This window comes from Homalodisca vitripennis, chromosome 4 (assembly GCF_021130785.1).
Source record: "Homalodisca vitripennis isolate AUS2020 chromosome 4, UT_GWSS_2.1, whole genome shotgun sequence".
NCBI lineage: Eukaryota > Metazoa > Arthropoda > Insecta > Hemiptera > Cicadellidae > Homalodisca > Homalodisca vitripennis.
In genome coordinates this window covers 114,901,541-114,916,076 of record NC_060210.1, presented here as the reverse complement: position 1 = coordinate 114,916,076, position 14,536 = coordinate 114,901,541, and the positions used below count along the sequence as shown (strand labels likewise).

At 35.3% G+C, this 14,536-nt stretch overlaps 3 protein-coding genes across 5 annotated transcripts in view; 1 reads left to right on the top strand and 2 right to left on the bottom strand.

Moving 5' to 3' along the window:
* LOC124361160 (nose resistant to fluoxetine protein 6-like) overlaps nucleotides 1-14,536 on the top strand; it is a 73,650-nt gene that overhangs the window by 29,904 nt on the left and 29,210 nt on the right. Inside the window, exon 8 of the mRNA XM_046815200.1 lies at nucleotides 1,360-1,525. Within this exon, the coding sequence (XP_046671156.1) occupies nucleotides 1,360-1,525 (166 nt within the window). The remainder of the gene's footprint in view (nucleotides 1-1,359; nucleotides 1,526-14,536) is intronic.
* On the bottom strand, nucleotides 4,075-7,197 carry LOC124359969. 2 transcript variants are annotated; one of them, XM_046813174.1, is made up of 3 exons: nucleotides 7,040-7,197; nucleotides 5,486-5,710; nucleotides 4,075-4,308 (listed from the first exon to the last, which is right to left on the bottom strand). In XM_046813174.1, the coding sequence occupies exons 2-3, from the start codon at nucleotides 5,705-5,707 to the stop codon at nucleotides 4,171-4,173; spliced, it is 360 nt and encodes a 119-aa protein (XP_046669130.1). In that variant the 5' UTR covers nucleotides 5,708-5,710; nucleotides 7,040-7,197; the 3' UTR covers nucleotides 4,075-4,170. The 2 variants fall into 2 exon arrangements, with proteins under 2 accessions (XP_046669130.1, XP_046669129.1); XM_046813173.1 differs by having other exon boundaries at nucleotides 6,946-7,099.
* Nucleotides 9,362-14,386, bottom strand: LOC124359967. Of its 2 annotated transcripts, none has more exons than XM_046813170.1 (4): nucleotides 14,234-14,386; nucleotides 12,668-12,749; nucleotides 12,294-12,462; nucleotides 9,362-9,787 (listed from the first exon to the last, which is right to left on the bottom strand). In XM_046813170.1, the coding sequence occupies exons 2-4, from the start codon at nucleotides 12,743-12,745 to the stop codon at nucleotides 9,573-9,575; spliced, it is 462 nt and encodes a 153-aa protein (XP_046669126.1). In that variant the 5' UTR covers nucleotides 12,746-12,749; nucleotides 14,234-14,386; the 3' UTR covers nucleotides 9,362-9,572. The 2 variants fall into 2 exon arrangements, with proteins under 2 accessions (XP_046669126.1, XP_046669125.1); XM_046813169.1 differs by having other exon boundaries at nucleotides 14,166-14,247.

Genomic DNA, 14,536 nt, shown 5'->3' with positions numbered 1-14,536 from the left:
CCATTACAACAGAGAGAAAATAAAGATAAAAAGAAGAGAAAGAAAATTGACTTTCAATCCTCGAAATGTTGTCCTATACATTTTGTAACATATAACGATGGCAAATCTCCGAAATCATATTATCCTTTCAAACCTTCCATCGTCAACAGCAGACTTTAAACAAGGAATTACTGTTTGAATTAAACAACTGAATTCTTTTGTTTCATATATCGAACTGTATACTTCACCAATTGAATCCAATACAAGCTCTTTTCTATGATAGAGCTACAATTTAATCATATAACATTACACCTGAATTCTCATTATGTACGAGAGGAGTTCTTTAAATGCATAATATCAATGATTATTTCCATCATTTCATGAAGTAAATAAAAACATAGACTTTATGTACATTACAAATTTGTATTATTTGTAAAATAACACAGGCAATTAGTTTACATTTACAATGCTAACTAAATAACATGTTAATTATAAATGCACAACTGACGAATTATTTTCAAAACAATTTTTAAAAGTCAAGCTAAAAATAATGCAGTTGAGAAAAAAATATTTGTTTAATATATTTAATTCTATTAGTACCGTCGAAATACTACTACACCAAAACTAGCGCGGCACAAAATCGATTTCGTTCTTACGGAAATTTTATTATCGATTTCAACAACACAAGGCTGTGTTCCTAAACCACCCAAATTTACTCTTACCTCCTGAACTACCATTTAAACCACTATACTATAATTGCACAGTTTGAACCAACCAAGTAATGTCAGTCATGTGTTACACAGATTGACGCCAGCGTACATGTTCGTGTTGGGAGTGGCCGAGCTGAACATGAGGTGGATCAAGAACAACTCAGTGTTCGAACCAACCAAGTAATGTCAGACATATGTTACACAGATTGACTGTACACACTGATCGGGGAGCGTACATGTGTTCGTGTTGGGAGTGGCCGAGCTGAACATGAGGTGGATCAAGAACAACTCAGTGTTTGAACCAACCAAGTAATGTCAGACATGTGTTACACAGATTGACGCCAGCGTACATGTTCGTGTTGGGAGTGGCCGAGCTGAACATGAGGTGGATCAAGAACAACTCAGTGTTCGAACCAACCAAGTAATGTCAGACATGTGTTACACAGATTGACGCCAGCGTACATGTTCGTGTTGGGAGTGGCCGAGCTGAACATGAGGTGGATCAAGAACAACTCAGTGTTCGAACCAACCAAGTAATGTCAGACATGTGTTACACAGATTGACGCCAGCGTACATGTTCGTGTTGGGAGTGGCCGAGCTGAACATGAGGTGGATCAAGAACAACTCAGTGTTCGAACCAACCAAGTAATGTCAGACATGTGTTACACAGATTGACGCCAGCGTACATGTTCGTGTTGGGAGTGGCCGAGCTGAACATGAGGTGGATCAAGAACAACTCAGTGTTCGAACCGGTGTCCTTGGACCAGATCAACTGCGACCGCTACTGGTGGAGGAACGCCCTGTACATCAACAGTCTCTTCCCTATGAAAGATATGGTGAGCTTGATTTGTAGAAAATGTTTGTTTCCTTGTAGTCCAGTGAAGTGTCGTTTTCTTGTGTCGGAAACTGTTGCGTGTTTCAATATTTTCATTGTATCCACGTATAACATAGGCTGTAATGAAATTATCAGAGGAATTGCCCCTCGACCATCAACCGAACTAGGTTACGTTGGGGTCGAAATAGAACGGTATTGAGAGGGTTGAAAATATTAAACAATATTTTTTTATCTTGACACGCGTAAAACCAACCCTTTTCGTTGTTTAAAGTTCATTTACGACATTGCAAGAACTTTGAAGTAGCTTTTATAATATTTACCATCGTCAGCGATGCAAAAAATCAGCGACACAACGTTTCGAGATCTGCAATCTGATCTCTTCCTCAGGTGGATAACTAATCTGACACATAATTAAAACCTACATTAAAATAAACAAATAATTTCAAGGCGTTGTAAACACGTAAGTTTAGAATAAAAACAACATCATTTGTGTCTACTCCAGTCACACTATCTGTGAGAAGTGCAATTAATAAAACTTCAAATAGTTATAGTAAACTAAACTAAAGAAGGCACGCAACAAACAACCACTGACAACTGATCAGTGCAGTGGCCAATAGCAAATTGAGGTTGTTACTGAGGAAAGAAGAAGGCGTAAAGCAAGGAACGCGGTAGGCTCATTTTTATCGGTTCATTCTGGATACAGATGAACCTGTAAAATAGGCCCACCCCTCACCCCCCATGTTCCATTCACTAAATCAACCGTCAAATCCGCAATCAGCAGTTAAGTCAGCAGATGAATACGGACTCTTTGGTTGAAAATTGCGACTTTTAGTCTGTTCATCGAAATGCCTGATTAATACAATTATTATTTACATGTCTAACGTTTGGATTTTGACAAGTCGAGGCTACTCGTAGAAAAACATGATCCAAAAAGAAAATTAACGTCTGATACTTTTAGTCTTTTCGATATCTTCCCCATCAAAACTGTATGGTTGGCGATAAAAATTCAGGAAAGTTCCTCTTCCAATTTAATTTTTGTACGTTAACAATGCCTTACTTGTATTTGCTAATTGTATTCATATACAATATATATATACAATATATATTGTATTGTAGTTGAGCTTGCGTGGTTTCCAAATATTGAGCTGGTTCTACTTATATTTACAGTGTTAACAAATTAATATAGTTGCTTTTCATGCGTTGTTGTATGATTTGTGAGCTTCGGTCAATTCAGATTGCATATTTTAGCTAATGGGATACTTATGTGAATCACCTCTAGGGTTTTTCTGAGGCACCTCTTCAAAATTTCTTTTACCTCACATTTTCTGCCAGATACAAATAAAACCATTCAACGTTCTAAAAGATCTCGTAACATACACATATACAAGTTATTATATAATGTTGCCTTTCCCTCATTATTAATAGCACACATATGTTATTAACCACTACAAACTCACTCATCGAAATAAATTTGAGTTTACCCCCGAAAAAGTTGATCGTTACAACTTTGTATGGTCAGATAGTGTCCGTCCATATTCTGCGTGTCAGATTTTTTGGTTCAATTGAAAGAGCCAGTTTGTCGATAAAGGGCCCTTTACATCATTCCTTTTCTCTTTTAATGCCACCCAACTTACCATTTACCAGTGTTTCTTTAACACTTATTGCAATGTAAAAACAAAATTTCATTCTTGTAATGAATACTATAAGATTGTTTTTCAGTAGTAATGGCTCTTATGCACTGTATAATGTACAGTTTTATTGTTTATTTGCATTTCTGAGACTCGTTGTCTAAAGATCGTTATTGACGATTGCTAACTTAAAGGGATTATAGAACTGCAGACATTTACCATTGTTAAAAGTATAACGTTTCAAGGATTGGTATCTACTCTCTTCTTCAGGTTTTAAATTCTAACAATTAACTTCTAAAAGACTCTACGTCAAAAACATAAACTTGCTTGAAACACAGCGTCAAGTTAGTAGCACAAACTAAAAATTCACCATACAACCGCAGAATAAGACTGACCATGAGTTTCCTTGTGTTGCAAATTGTTTACTTTATTATCATTTTTATAGCTAAAACGTGTGTTAGCATGGCTTATGCTTATCGATACATAATACTACAGTGGAAATAATTTGAGGTTTATTTTGTTACAATGACGTCATTAAGGACGTAACAGGTAATTTATAAATTCGTGTTATTGCCTATATTTCTGTCTAAGTGATAACTCTTGAAAGAAAGGTCTTAGAGGCTAGAAACTTGAAAAGTAGGTTCCTTTTGATTTAAGGAAGAATTTTACTAATTGTGGGCAGCAAATTTACAGTCAGTTAGTAAGTTCTCTGAAGAATCTCCATGAGTGCAGTCGGATGTCGGATCGTTTTAAACGCTGTTGTATCGGTTCATTTATTGTAAGTGAAGCACAGATTTTCTCAGAATTTGATTCGGTTAGTCCAGGAATTCGGTTAAGCAGATTCCGGTTAATCGAGATTCTTGTGTATTCCCTTATATTACGTACGAAGAGAACAATCTAGGGTAATAAAAGGAGAGTTTGATTTAAACAAAATGCAATCAGGTTTATTTATTTCTTAAGTTTATAAATATCCTTACATCCTTCAAAACAGTAACATCGAGGAGGCTCAACCCCTAGTCTAGGCGAGGGGGATGTTGCGTTTCTGAGCGTACACGACAGGTACATCTGCAGCGTGGAGGTCAGAGATGAGGCTCTTCACTAGGGCGTCGTGGATCCCTGCAGGCAACTCTCCGTGCTGCTCGTTGACTACCACCAGCTGTTAGACAGATATCTCTTGTAACTAAGTTCTTATCGAATTTCAAAAGATATTGTAAATGTGATATATTTATATTTATAGCCAAAAGGATCCGGACAACTCTTTTTATTTTTGATGATGGGAGTGAAGAGTAAAGGATTTTTTCGGACAATTGCCTACGTCCAGTAATATAAGAAATAAGTAACACTACGTTTCGAGACCTACAATCTGATCTCTTCCTCAGGTGAATAACTGTCCTATCACATAACTACAATCTAGGTTATGTAAACAAATCGTATCAGAACTTGGTGATACGCGTAAGTCAAGAATCACAACGAACATGTTGTGAGTCAACTCTGAACGACCAACCACTGGAAACCTGCCAGAGCCAATAGTAAATAGCGATCGTCACGGCAGAAACGATATGGCGGGTAATAAGGAAACGGGGTTGGGCCAATTATATTTTTTTACTACTTCTTTCTAAATTAACTTCTCAATGCCATATTTTGAATCCGCAATGGTTTATTACAACTCTTTATCTGTTGAAAAATTTAAGTTACGTTGTTTGGCCGCTTTTCAAATTTGGCAACCTTTTAATTTAGACTGATGATTGACTAATCGGTTGATCCGAAAATTTCTCTGAAATTGTGTTTAGATTTTTATTTATTTTTTAATTTTTGGATTGACTATCAACATTTTATAATAAAGCAAATACCTGTTATGAATTCTATTTCGTTATAGATTATCTACTACTATAAAAATATCATAACAAATTAATGTTTTACCAAGAATCAAATGGATCGAAACAATTAAATGCATTTTTAACAAGTTTTATTTTTATTAAATCGTTACAGCCATGTGATTTATTGTGAAAACAGTATTCAGCAATTTTATGGAGTTACTGAATTTAATAATTTGAGCTTCATTAACGTAAAACCGAACATAAAACTATGTCGAAGTAAGCCATAACCATAAACAACGTTAGAATAATTACAGCATTAATTACAAGCTAAGCTATGATTTAAAAAAATTAAATTTCTTTAAGAACATAAATTTATTTCTATTCATATTTTTTCTTTTTTCTTCTCATACATACACTCTGTAAGACCATAAATTGTCAAATGTATTAGATCCTTGAGTTATGTGGTGAAATATTGTAAAGTTTGTCTCAAGACCACATCATTGGATTTATACATACCTTAGGATCAAAAGCCTTGACCATGGACTGCACATCGAGTGCATTGTACATGTTCTCAATGGGACGGTCTGCTTCCCTCTTAGACGTAAGGCCATTCACATTGTGGAGGTCACCGTGGTTGAGTAGCAAGTCCAGATTGGGCGCTGCAGGAGGGTTGTGGAGGTTTGGAGGGGCACCCATCACAGCCGCACATACCGACAGAAGCACAGAGGCCGCCAACATTGTCTAGACATTAGTAACATTGTAGTACACCTTCATCACGATGTTTTGTACAGAACATGTTGGATTTTATTGATTACATTCTTGAGAAGATTAAGAACTGGTTACAGTGAAACGGCCTTGAATTTATCCCTATAAGTTACATAAAGTTTTCTGCCCTTATTTTTCACCATAGCAATATGGGAAGTGTCTAATTTTAAAGATAAACTTTAATTCTAAATTCAAACTCCCTTTTTAGTATATACTTTTTGAGAATTTCAATGAAAAATTACAGCATAGTTTGAGATTTTTATTTGAATATCCAAAAAAAATATCGAAGCATCCAATAAAAGGGTTTGGATGCGTATATTTAAAATGGCAGAACTGACAAATGGTGCATAAGACTAGCCTAGATAAAGCAGTGGAGAAGTTACATAGAACAAGTCACAGCGAGGAGACATTCCGCTATTAATAAACCTCTTCACTGCCAATGGCGCAGTGTAGCGGGTACAACGGTTATCGCAAGATAACCGGATGAAGCAACGTCGAGCGTGGCTGCTGCTTGGATGGGTGACCGCTGAGAGATCCTGTCCTTGCAAGCAGCCCGCCTGCCCGGCGATTGGTGGTGGTTCCGAAGTCGCCTTTAAGCCGTTGGTCCCCAGGTTAAGTGTCAGAGAAGGTTTCTTAGCCCTAACTTCGGCTGGTAAAATTAGTCATATTTACTTTCCTTTCAGAGCAGATGGATGAAGGAATGAAGATCATAAATATTAATGCCATATAGCCATGTGTTAACGTACATAAAAGAATCAACAAAATTTATCATCCTAAAAATTAAATAGCTCCTATCAATTAAAAAATTAAATCAACAATTAAGTTATCGAAGGATATGATATTTTCCCTTAGTGAAAAGGGAGTAAGCCCCATTGTGTCCTTAAATAGTTCTTGACCCGTTTATTTGCTGAGAACGATCTTTCAGCAGTACATATCAGTAATACTGAATTATTTAAATAATAATAATAATAATAGTTTACTAAAAAAGTAATTGACAAAATTAAAAATTTGGGGGGAATCGTGACCCCTTGGACTCAATCTGGCTTGGACGTCCTTGTGTCCGACCTTAAGAATCTTCTGTGCTACTCCTCACTCATGGCGACGAAAAGAACAACCCTAGAGATAGTTGCTATCACATAACAGAATTAACTTCTAGAAGTCCTGATCACAAATCCCTGAAAGAGCAAATCAATATCAGATTTTATACAAACCTATACAAAAGTCTGAGTGGTTCCTGTGACCTGGAGTACACTCAGGAGTGGAACAAACTTTAAACTTTAACTATACACAATGAGTAATACTTACTACCAGAAGAATGGGGTGTACCAACAATTACTTTGCTTCCTTTACTGAGTCATAATCAGTCAATCTATCTTATCAGATAAATGATTTCAGACGCACGTGGTGCCTTGTCCTATCTAAATGACTTGTTATAAATGTTAAAGATTTACATAACCTCTATAATGTGAAAACTAGTCATGTGTGAATCACTCTGTCTTACACAATATAACCGATATAGAGATACGCATTGTGAAAGTTAAATAAAATTGTAATAAACTAAATTTAATCGGTCCCTTTTAATGCCAGAGTCCGGGTTTAAGGTCGTTAAAACTACACATAAGCTATAGTTTAAGTTTTTAAAATATAGAAAACATATTGACCTCCTGATAAGATGAAAACTTGAGAATCGCATAAAAATTAGATTTTTATGGGTAAGGTTGATATACCAAGTCTTATTGCTTTACAAGAAATATTAAAACAATTACTAAACCGAGACTAAGTTCCGGGACTTTTCAAGTACAAGGTAGAAGTACGCCCGCACCACGTGCATTTACAGACTTTGCTGAGGTTGCATGCAAAATTTATAATTTATAGCTCATTTCACTCTCTAAATGTGCTGGGATCATATAGAGAGAAGTTCAAATTCAAAAAGAAGTTGACAGGAAAATGAAGCATCTTGTAGAACTCGTTGTTTGTAGAAATTAAGTTGAAAAGAAGTTTTATGAAATGTAAAATCTACATTATATTTGTTAGAATCTCTTATGGGTGTATTTAGTTTTTAACAAATTTATGTATTCAGCTATTTTCTCGTTGTCATCATGGTTACCTATAAGACCAATGTAAAAATTTCTGTAACACTCAGCAAAGTTCCATTGAGTTACATGTACCATAATCGAGCTCAGTGTTCCTGATATATAAATAAAGTTCATCGAAAGTTTCAAGTCTGTAGGCCACTTAGTTTTCGAAATATTGAGCTGACAGACAGAAATTAAATGTGTCTGTGGTTAGCCTATACTCGTATATAATATATAACCGCCCCTCCCCCCCCCCCCCCCCTAACAACTGTCTTATGAATAGGGGATGGAATGATTTACTTTGGGGGATGTTTACATGACTAACTGAGGAGTTTTTTTATGTATTAAATTTTTGACCACTCAACCCCCTAAATACCTCCTAGGGTAATTTGGGGGCAAGCCGAAATTATTAAAAAGGAATCCCTAGCACGTGACACCTCGTTTTAAAAGTTCAGTTACTTTGTTAAAGTTGACTGAATGTGTCTCAGACACTAACTGGTAACCAATAACAGATAACGTGGGATACCACCAAATTTTAGGGAGCAATATTAGATACCTCTAGTTTGCGCCATTCTTCTTCTTTTTCAAATATCTTTTAAATTAGGTTTCACTTGCTAGGGGTTCCTATTAAAGAGATTTGACTTACCCCCAAAATACCCCAGATGGGGGGGGGGGTCAAAAATGTTCATACATCAAAAACCCAGTTGGTCATATAAAATCCCTCAAAGTAAATGACTCCATCTAATAATAATAAATCTTGTACTCCATAAAACACTTAAAAAACATTTATAAAAATCGTCAACTTTGGAAAGCTAAAATTTTCCATTTACTCTACGACAAAAGTATCTTTCATACATACATTGTTTGCCGTCACACTCTCTCTCATTCATTGGAATTGTACCACTCTAGTCCCTAGTCATTCTGCCAATCGAGGGACTCCCAATTGAATGCCATTAACTCGTCCGTGTTGTAAAAAGAGTTTGCGACTAAAGTTGATTTCAGACTAGCTTTAAATGCCTTCGACATTGGGGCGTTTTTAGCGAATTTGGTAATCTGTTGAGAAAGAGAACTCTTGCCTGAGAAGGCAATCATTCAAACAGTACCGTGCTGTGTGCCCCAGTTCGGTAGTTTTCTCTGCCTGTGGTCACATAAGATTGTATGTCATTACATTTAGATTAAAAAAGGATAGGTCTCTAAAATATAGAGGCAGAGTAATGTCAACAATTTTAGGTCTTTGAAAGCTTGCCTACACTCTCTACTGCGCAGTTTGGAAATTTCTATTGATAACAAATAAGACACCCGGTTTTAGTTTTGTTTGTTTAATTCCACTACAAAACTGTCCTGGCTATGACGATCTGATAGACTAACAACTAGTCTTTTAACAATGGGAAGGTGTAGATTGATGGATTAAACTAAAATAACTCCAAAGTGTAAAATTATACAGCCGTCGTATACAGCTGTGGTTATTTCCTTTTGAGAAAACACAACGATTGCTGGGTACAAGTCTTGAAATTTTCTCTTTTAGGGATAAAAGAAGGGAGTGTTTTTGTAGAAGTTTCAATGGACTTTATTAATATAAAATAAAAACACAAAATAGTAAAATAATTGATTTACAACAAAGTATATTATTGATAATTAACCTATCTCGAAACATATCAACAAGGAACCTCTTGGTAACATTAGCTCCAAAGGGCTAAAAAGGGCGCCAAAGCTTTGAAGGGATGACGTAGTGTTCTCCTTGCTCCCAAAAAGTTGTATCGTTGTCAGTACTTCATCTGGAAGTTGATACCGAGGTTAGGGTTTACCATGTCCACCTTGCCGTCATCATTCCTGGTGAACTTGGAGTCCATGATGAGGTTTAGGCTAGTCTTCTCGCCCTGGTGGGCTTGCCAGTTCACGGTATTCCGCACATAGTTGCCCATTTGTTCAGGTTCAGGACCTCCCCACTGGGTGCGGACCCGGATGGGTCTGTTGGGTCCTGAGGGAAAAAGGAGTATACATTCAATACTGAAGGATATTCTGATAATTCATTTATCTATGGGAATGATAATGTGCATGCCATTCATTTAATCTGTAGGCAATTCATTTTCCAGTCTGTTCAAAAGTACTCACCTTCCAAGAAATGCAGCGTCTCTGATGCTGTCATAGACTTACATCCTGCAATATTAAGATCCAAAAAAGACGGCGACGAAGAAGCTCAAAACTCTTTACCCACATTAAATTTATTTATTTATTTATTTTATTTCTAACGGTATACCATTTTACAATGTGAGTAAAAAAGAAAGAAAACAACTTACGAGGTTGCTACCACTAGTTTTAAAGTTCATGCATTCGTCGCATTAACAGTGTAAGCATGTCTTACAAACTAGAAAACAGAAATCTCATAATTTCATCCAGATTATAGAATGCAAAAGTATAACTATATAATAGGTTTATGAGTAATTTATAGGCCCGCCAAAAAAGGTAAAACGAACAAAAAGACCTCATATAAGTATCACAGTTTTGAAGCAGAATTTAGAAAAAATAACAACACTAAAGTAAACTCTGAAAAATACGGTGACAACTAATAAATTAAACAGCAAGAAGTGAACAAGAATAGACTATGTAGTGCAATAACAATAATATACTTGAAATAGAAATCCCAGTTTGAGCAATTTATATCACTATTCACTTCTATATCGCGACAAGATCGACTCCGCGGCAGCCACCATGAAGGTAGGGTCTTCATGTTTCACGTTAGTTAGGTGGAGGGGGGGGGTTGTGTTATTATATGTTTATATTTTGTAGTCTATGTTTCTATGATGTCGAAACGATGTAAAGAGTTCATTTTGAGCTACTTCGTCGCCGACCTTTTTTGGATCTCTTCAGACGAAGCTGACTCCAAACTCCATGAGTCACGTCTGTGACAAGGTCAGATTCCAGATAATGCACTTCTTGGAAGGTGAAATGGGGCTAATTTAATATTCACATTGAATCAAACCTTCCCACCATAGCTACGTTATTGTTAGGCACATTCTTACCGCGTCTAAAATTGTTTACACAATTTATTTCTTGAAATATTCAGCCTCACTGTGAAAGGCTAGTTTCAGCCAATATATGGTAAACCGAAACTTCCAATCACGTAAGGTCTATCGTGAAGCTTGACCAGCAACCAATATTTCTTAATATGGCGGTGTAGGATGCCGACCTTTAGCTGTATATCTTCTTGGTTGAAGTTGTTTTGGTTCATGATTATTTCTAAAGTTTGTCTTATTACTCTTGGATAACGCTAGAGAATTTTCGTAAGTAATATTTTTTTGTGGAATCGAATTTCCTTATCACGATAGAGCTCCCCCCCCCCCTACAACTCGCCTATACAGACGGCTGCTTATTATTGGTAGTTTCGGTCCAACATCTGATGACTAAAACTTGCTCTCCACAGTGAGGCAGAAATATTTCAAGAAGGTAACTGATGTTTAGACACGGTGGGAACCAGTGACTTTGATGTTAGATTTGATCCTGTTTTGTTGTAACAAAGTATAGTGTGATATTTGGTAATCAAATAATTTTGTCCATTGTAATCCTCTATTGGTTAAGTCTTGGAGGCATCTTTTATGTAATATAATCTGCTAGAATTAATTAAAGAGTGCCCAAACAATTTATGACAAATCATGACAATTAATACTTTATGATAAAAAAACCAAATTATGAAATAACTTTTTTAATTCTAAAAGAAATTCACTGTAAAGAAATTCATCAAATTATCGACTTTGCTTTCTTTGAAACAATGCCAAAAGTTGTTTTTCCTTAATTAACAATAAAAAAGAAATATAGTAATAATCTTATTAAAACAACAAGACCTTTCGAAACCAAAGGTTTCATCATCAGGCGACTACCCAAATAAATATTTACATTATTTTTATTACAATTAATAATAAAATACCATATGGAGTAAATATACAAATACAAATAATTGGAAATATTTAAGCCACTATGAAAAATTAGATATGACTACAGTTTAATTTTTGAATACATTCAGAAGATAGAAGACTGGAATTTTCAAAAGAACCCTCTTCATTGTTTATGAATTTTTCCTTATTTTTGCATATGTGCAGTGTTTCCCAAGCATTGGTTTAGTTTCATTGGTTTTGGTACTTGTTTTATTAATTTTAGATTTTTTACTGATATCCTGTGTCCTGATTCAATGCAGTACTTGGCTACCGGAGATTTTTCAACTCTTCTATATTTTGTTTATGATAATGCTCTTTGAATCGTATTTTTATTGCTCCTCTTGTTCGTCCAATATAAATTTTGTCTCAGTCATCTCATCCCAATTTATAAATTCTTGATTTATTATTTTTTGAAATCTTGTCTTTAGGGTTTCCTAAATTTGGGTTAGTTTGTTGCTTGTTAAAGGGAAAGTTTTATTTGTATGTTTTTTTAAGAGTTTGTATGTTTTCAAAAAAGAAAGAGTAAAACCTAATTATACCGATAAACCTACTCACCCACAGCCTTCTGAATGACTTTGATCACGTCCCGCATCTTCTCCTTGGTCAGCAACTCCTTCCATCTGTCAGCATCCAGGACGTTGACATATTCCTGGGAGAACAGAGATGTCCCAGAGTTCTTTTCGTCGGGCTTCATATCATTCAGGCTCTTAGCCCACTGTAATACCTGTAAGCATGGATGTTTTCCTTGAAAGCGAAGTGCCTCACAAAGTTTAATTTGTCAAAAATTCCATTTGTATTCCGTGACCATTTAAGATGTTTTACCATTGCAACTACTACGAAGACCTTTGCTGATGTTGAGTATTGACGCAACAAAGGTCTAAACATCAAACAATTATTGGAATTAGTCTTATTATGAAAAGTTTAGTTACCGCTGGTTGAGTAGTCCTTGCGAAGACCAACGGCACCCCAAAGAAAAAAAGGATAGTAGAGGACAACGCGTTGACCATTTTTCTGGAACAGACAAACAATTAACTCCATTGCCTGTTTTTAAATTTAAGTTTAATATTCTTGTGTTTATAATAAAAGATTCACTTCAAATATGTCAAATAACATAACATTGTCGTATTGCCTAAGAAGCCAGTTTAATTCCAAATCTATCACGAGGTTAAAAAGGTAGTGTTCCTTATGATGCCTCTTCATACTACAGAACTGGATGAGTAATATTCCTTATGAAACCAGTTTATTCATTAATATACCACAAAGCTAACCAGTTAGTATTCCTTATGAAACCTGTTTATTAGTTAATCTATAACGAGTTTAGTGAGTTAACATTCCCTATGAAACTAGTTTATTCCTTAGTATACCACAAATCTAGCAAGGTAACATTTCTTATGGAATCAGTTTATTTTGCAATATACCGTACTACAAAACTGGATGAGTAATATTCCTTATGAAACCAGTTTATTCCTTAGTATACCACAAGCTAACGAGATAATAATCCTTATGGAACCAGTTTATTCGCTAATCTATAACGAGTCTAGTGAGTTAACTAGTTTATTCCTTAATATACCACAAACGTAGTATTGCCTAAGGAGTAAGTTTATTTTTTAAATCCATATACCTAACATGGCCTTGTCGCCTATATTGCCAGTTTTATTCCGTAATACAGCATAGGCTAAGCCAGCTAGCGATTTAGTACCGCTTACTAAGCCACTCTATTCTCAACTATACCACAAAGCTAGAGTGCTAGTCTATGAAGTCAATGGCGGTGAGCTAGAAAAGATAGCACAACCCCAGAGGGCGTGATGGTCACATTTTGGAACCGTCCTTCATCAAGGACTTCCCACTTAGTAATTGTTTGTACTAAACTCAGCAGCTGTACTTAACTTATATCCACTAATTCTTTAATTTTGCAAACGTTTCAATACGCTATCGAGAAAAAGAGCAGTACCTACATGAAACTTAGTAGAAACGTAATGGGATGTTAACGAATGGTAGCTGGTTTGTGCAAAATTTGTAGTGCCTTACCATTTATTTAAGGACTGGTTCGAAATACTGAGTTTATTTTATTCATTACACTTTTATTTCGGCTGTTGAATTATACATGTATAGCATTATTTAACATCTTAATTTAAATTACATGAAAAACATAAAACCAATATTTAAAACTTTTATTGTTTTGTGAGGCCTTTCGATAGCGAGGCTGTCTTCTTCAGACACGTCACAATTTTTTTTATGTGTCTGAAGAAGATAGCCTCGCTATCGAAAGGCCTCACAAAACAATAAAAGTTTTAAATATTGGTTTTATGTTTTTCATGTAATTTAACAGTGACCAATATAAGCTCCATCTACAGCATCTTAATTTAAGTTTTTACAGCGTCATTATAATTAGAAAATATATTCTTGTGTTCACAAATATTTTACAACCTTTCCGATCTAACCATGTCCTTAAAGAAGTAAACAGTGACCAGTGCTGCCAACATGTTAAAACTCACCAATTAAATTTTGTTCTTCTGAAACTGTACCACAACTTCTTATCACTTCGAGCATCACAACTAAAGCTGTTAGCAAGTGTTTATCACTGATGAACAGTATCAACCAATCACATCGGCCTCTGATTCCATTGATAAAAGAAGGAAATGCTTTATTAGTTACAGATTTTATATATTTATAATTTGCATAAACATATAATGATTGGATAAGGAATAATAATTGATTAAAAACTTGAAGTAGATATGTGATTCATGCTTTAACTGTACACAAAATAGTATATTGATCCAAAAAGCGTTTTCTTAGTA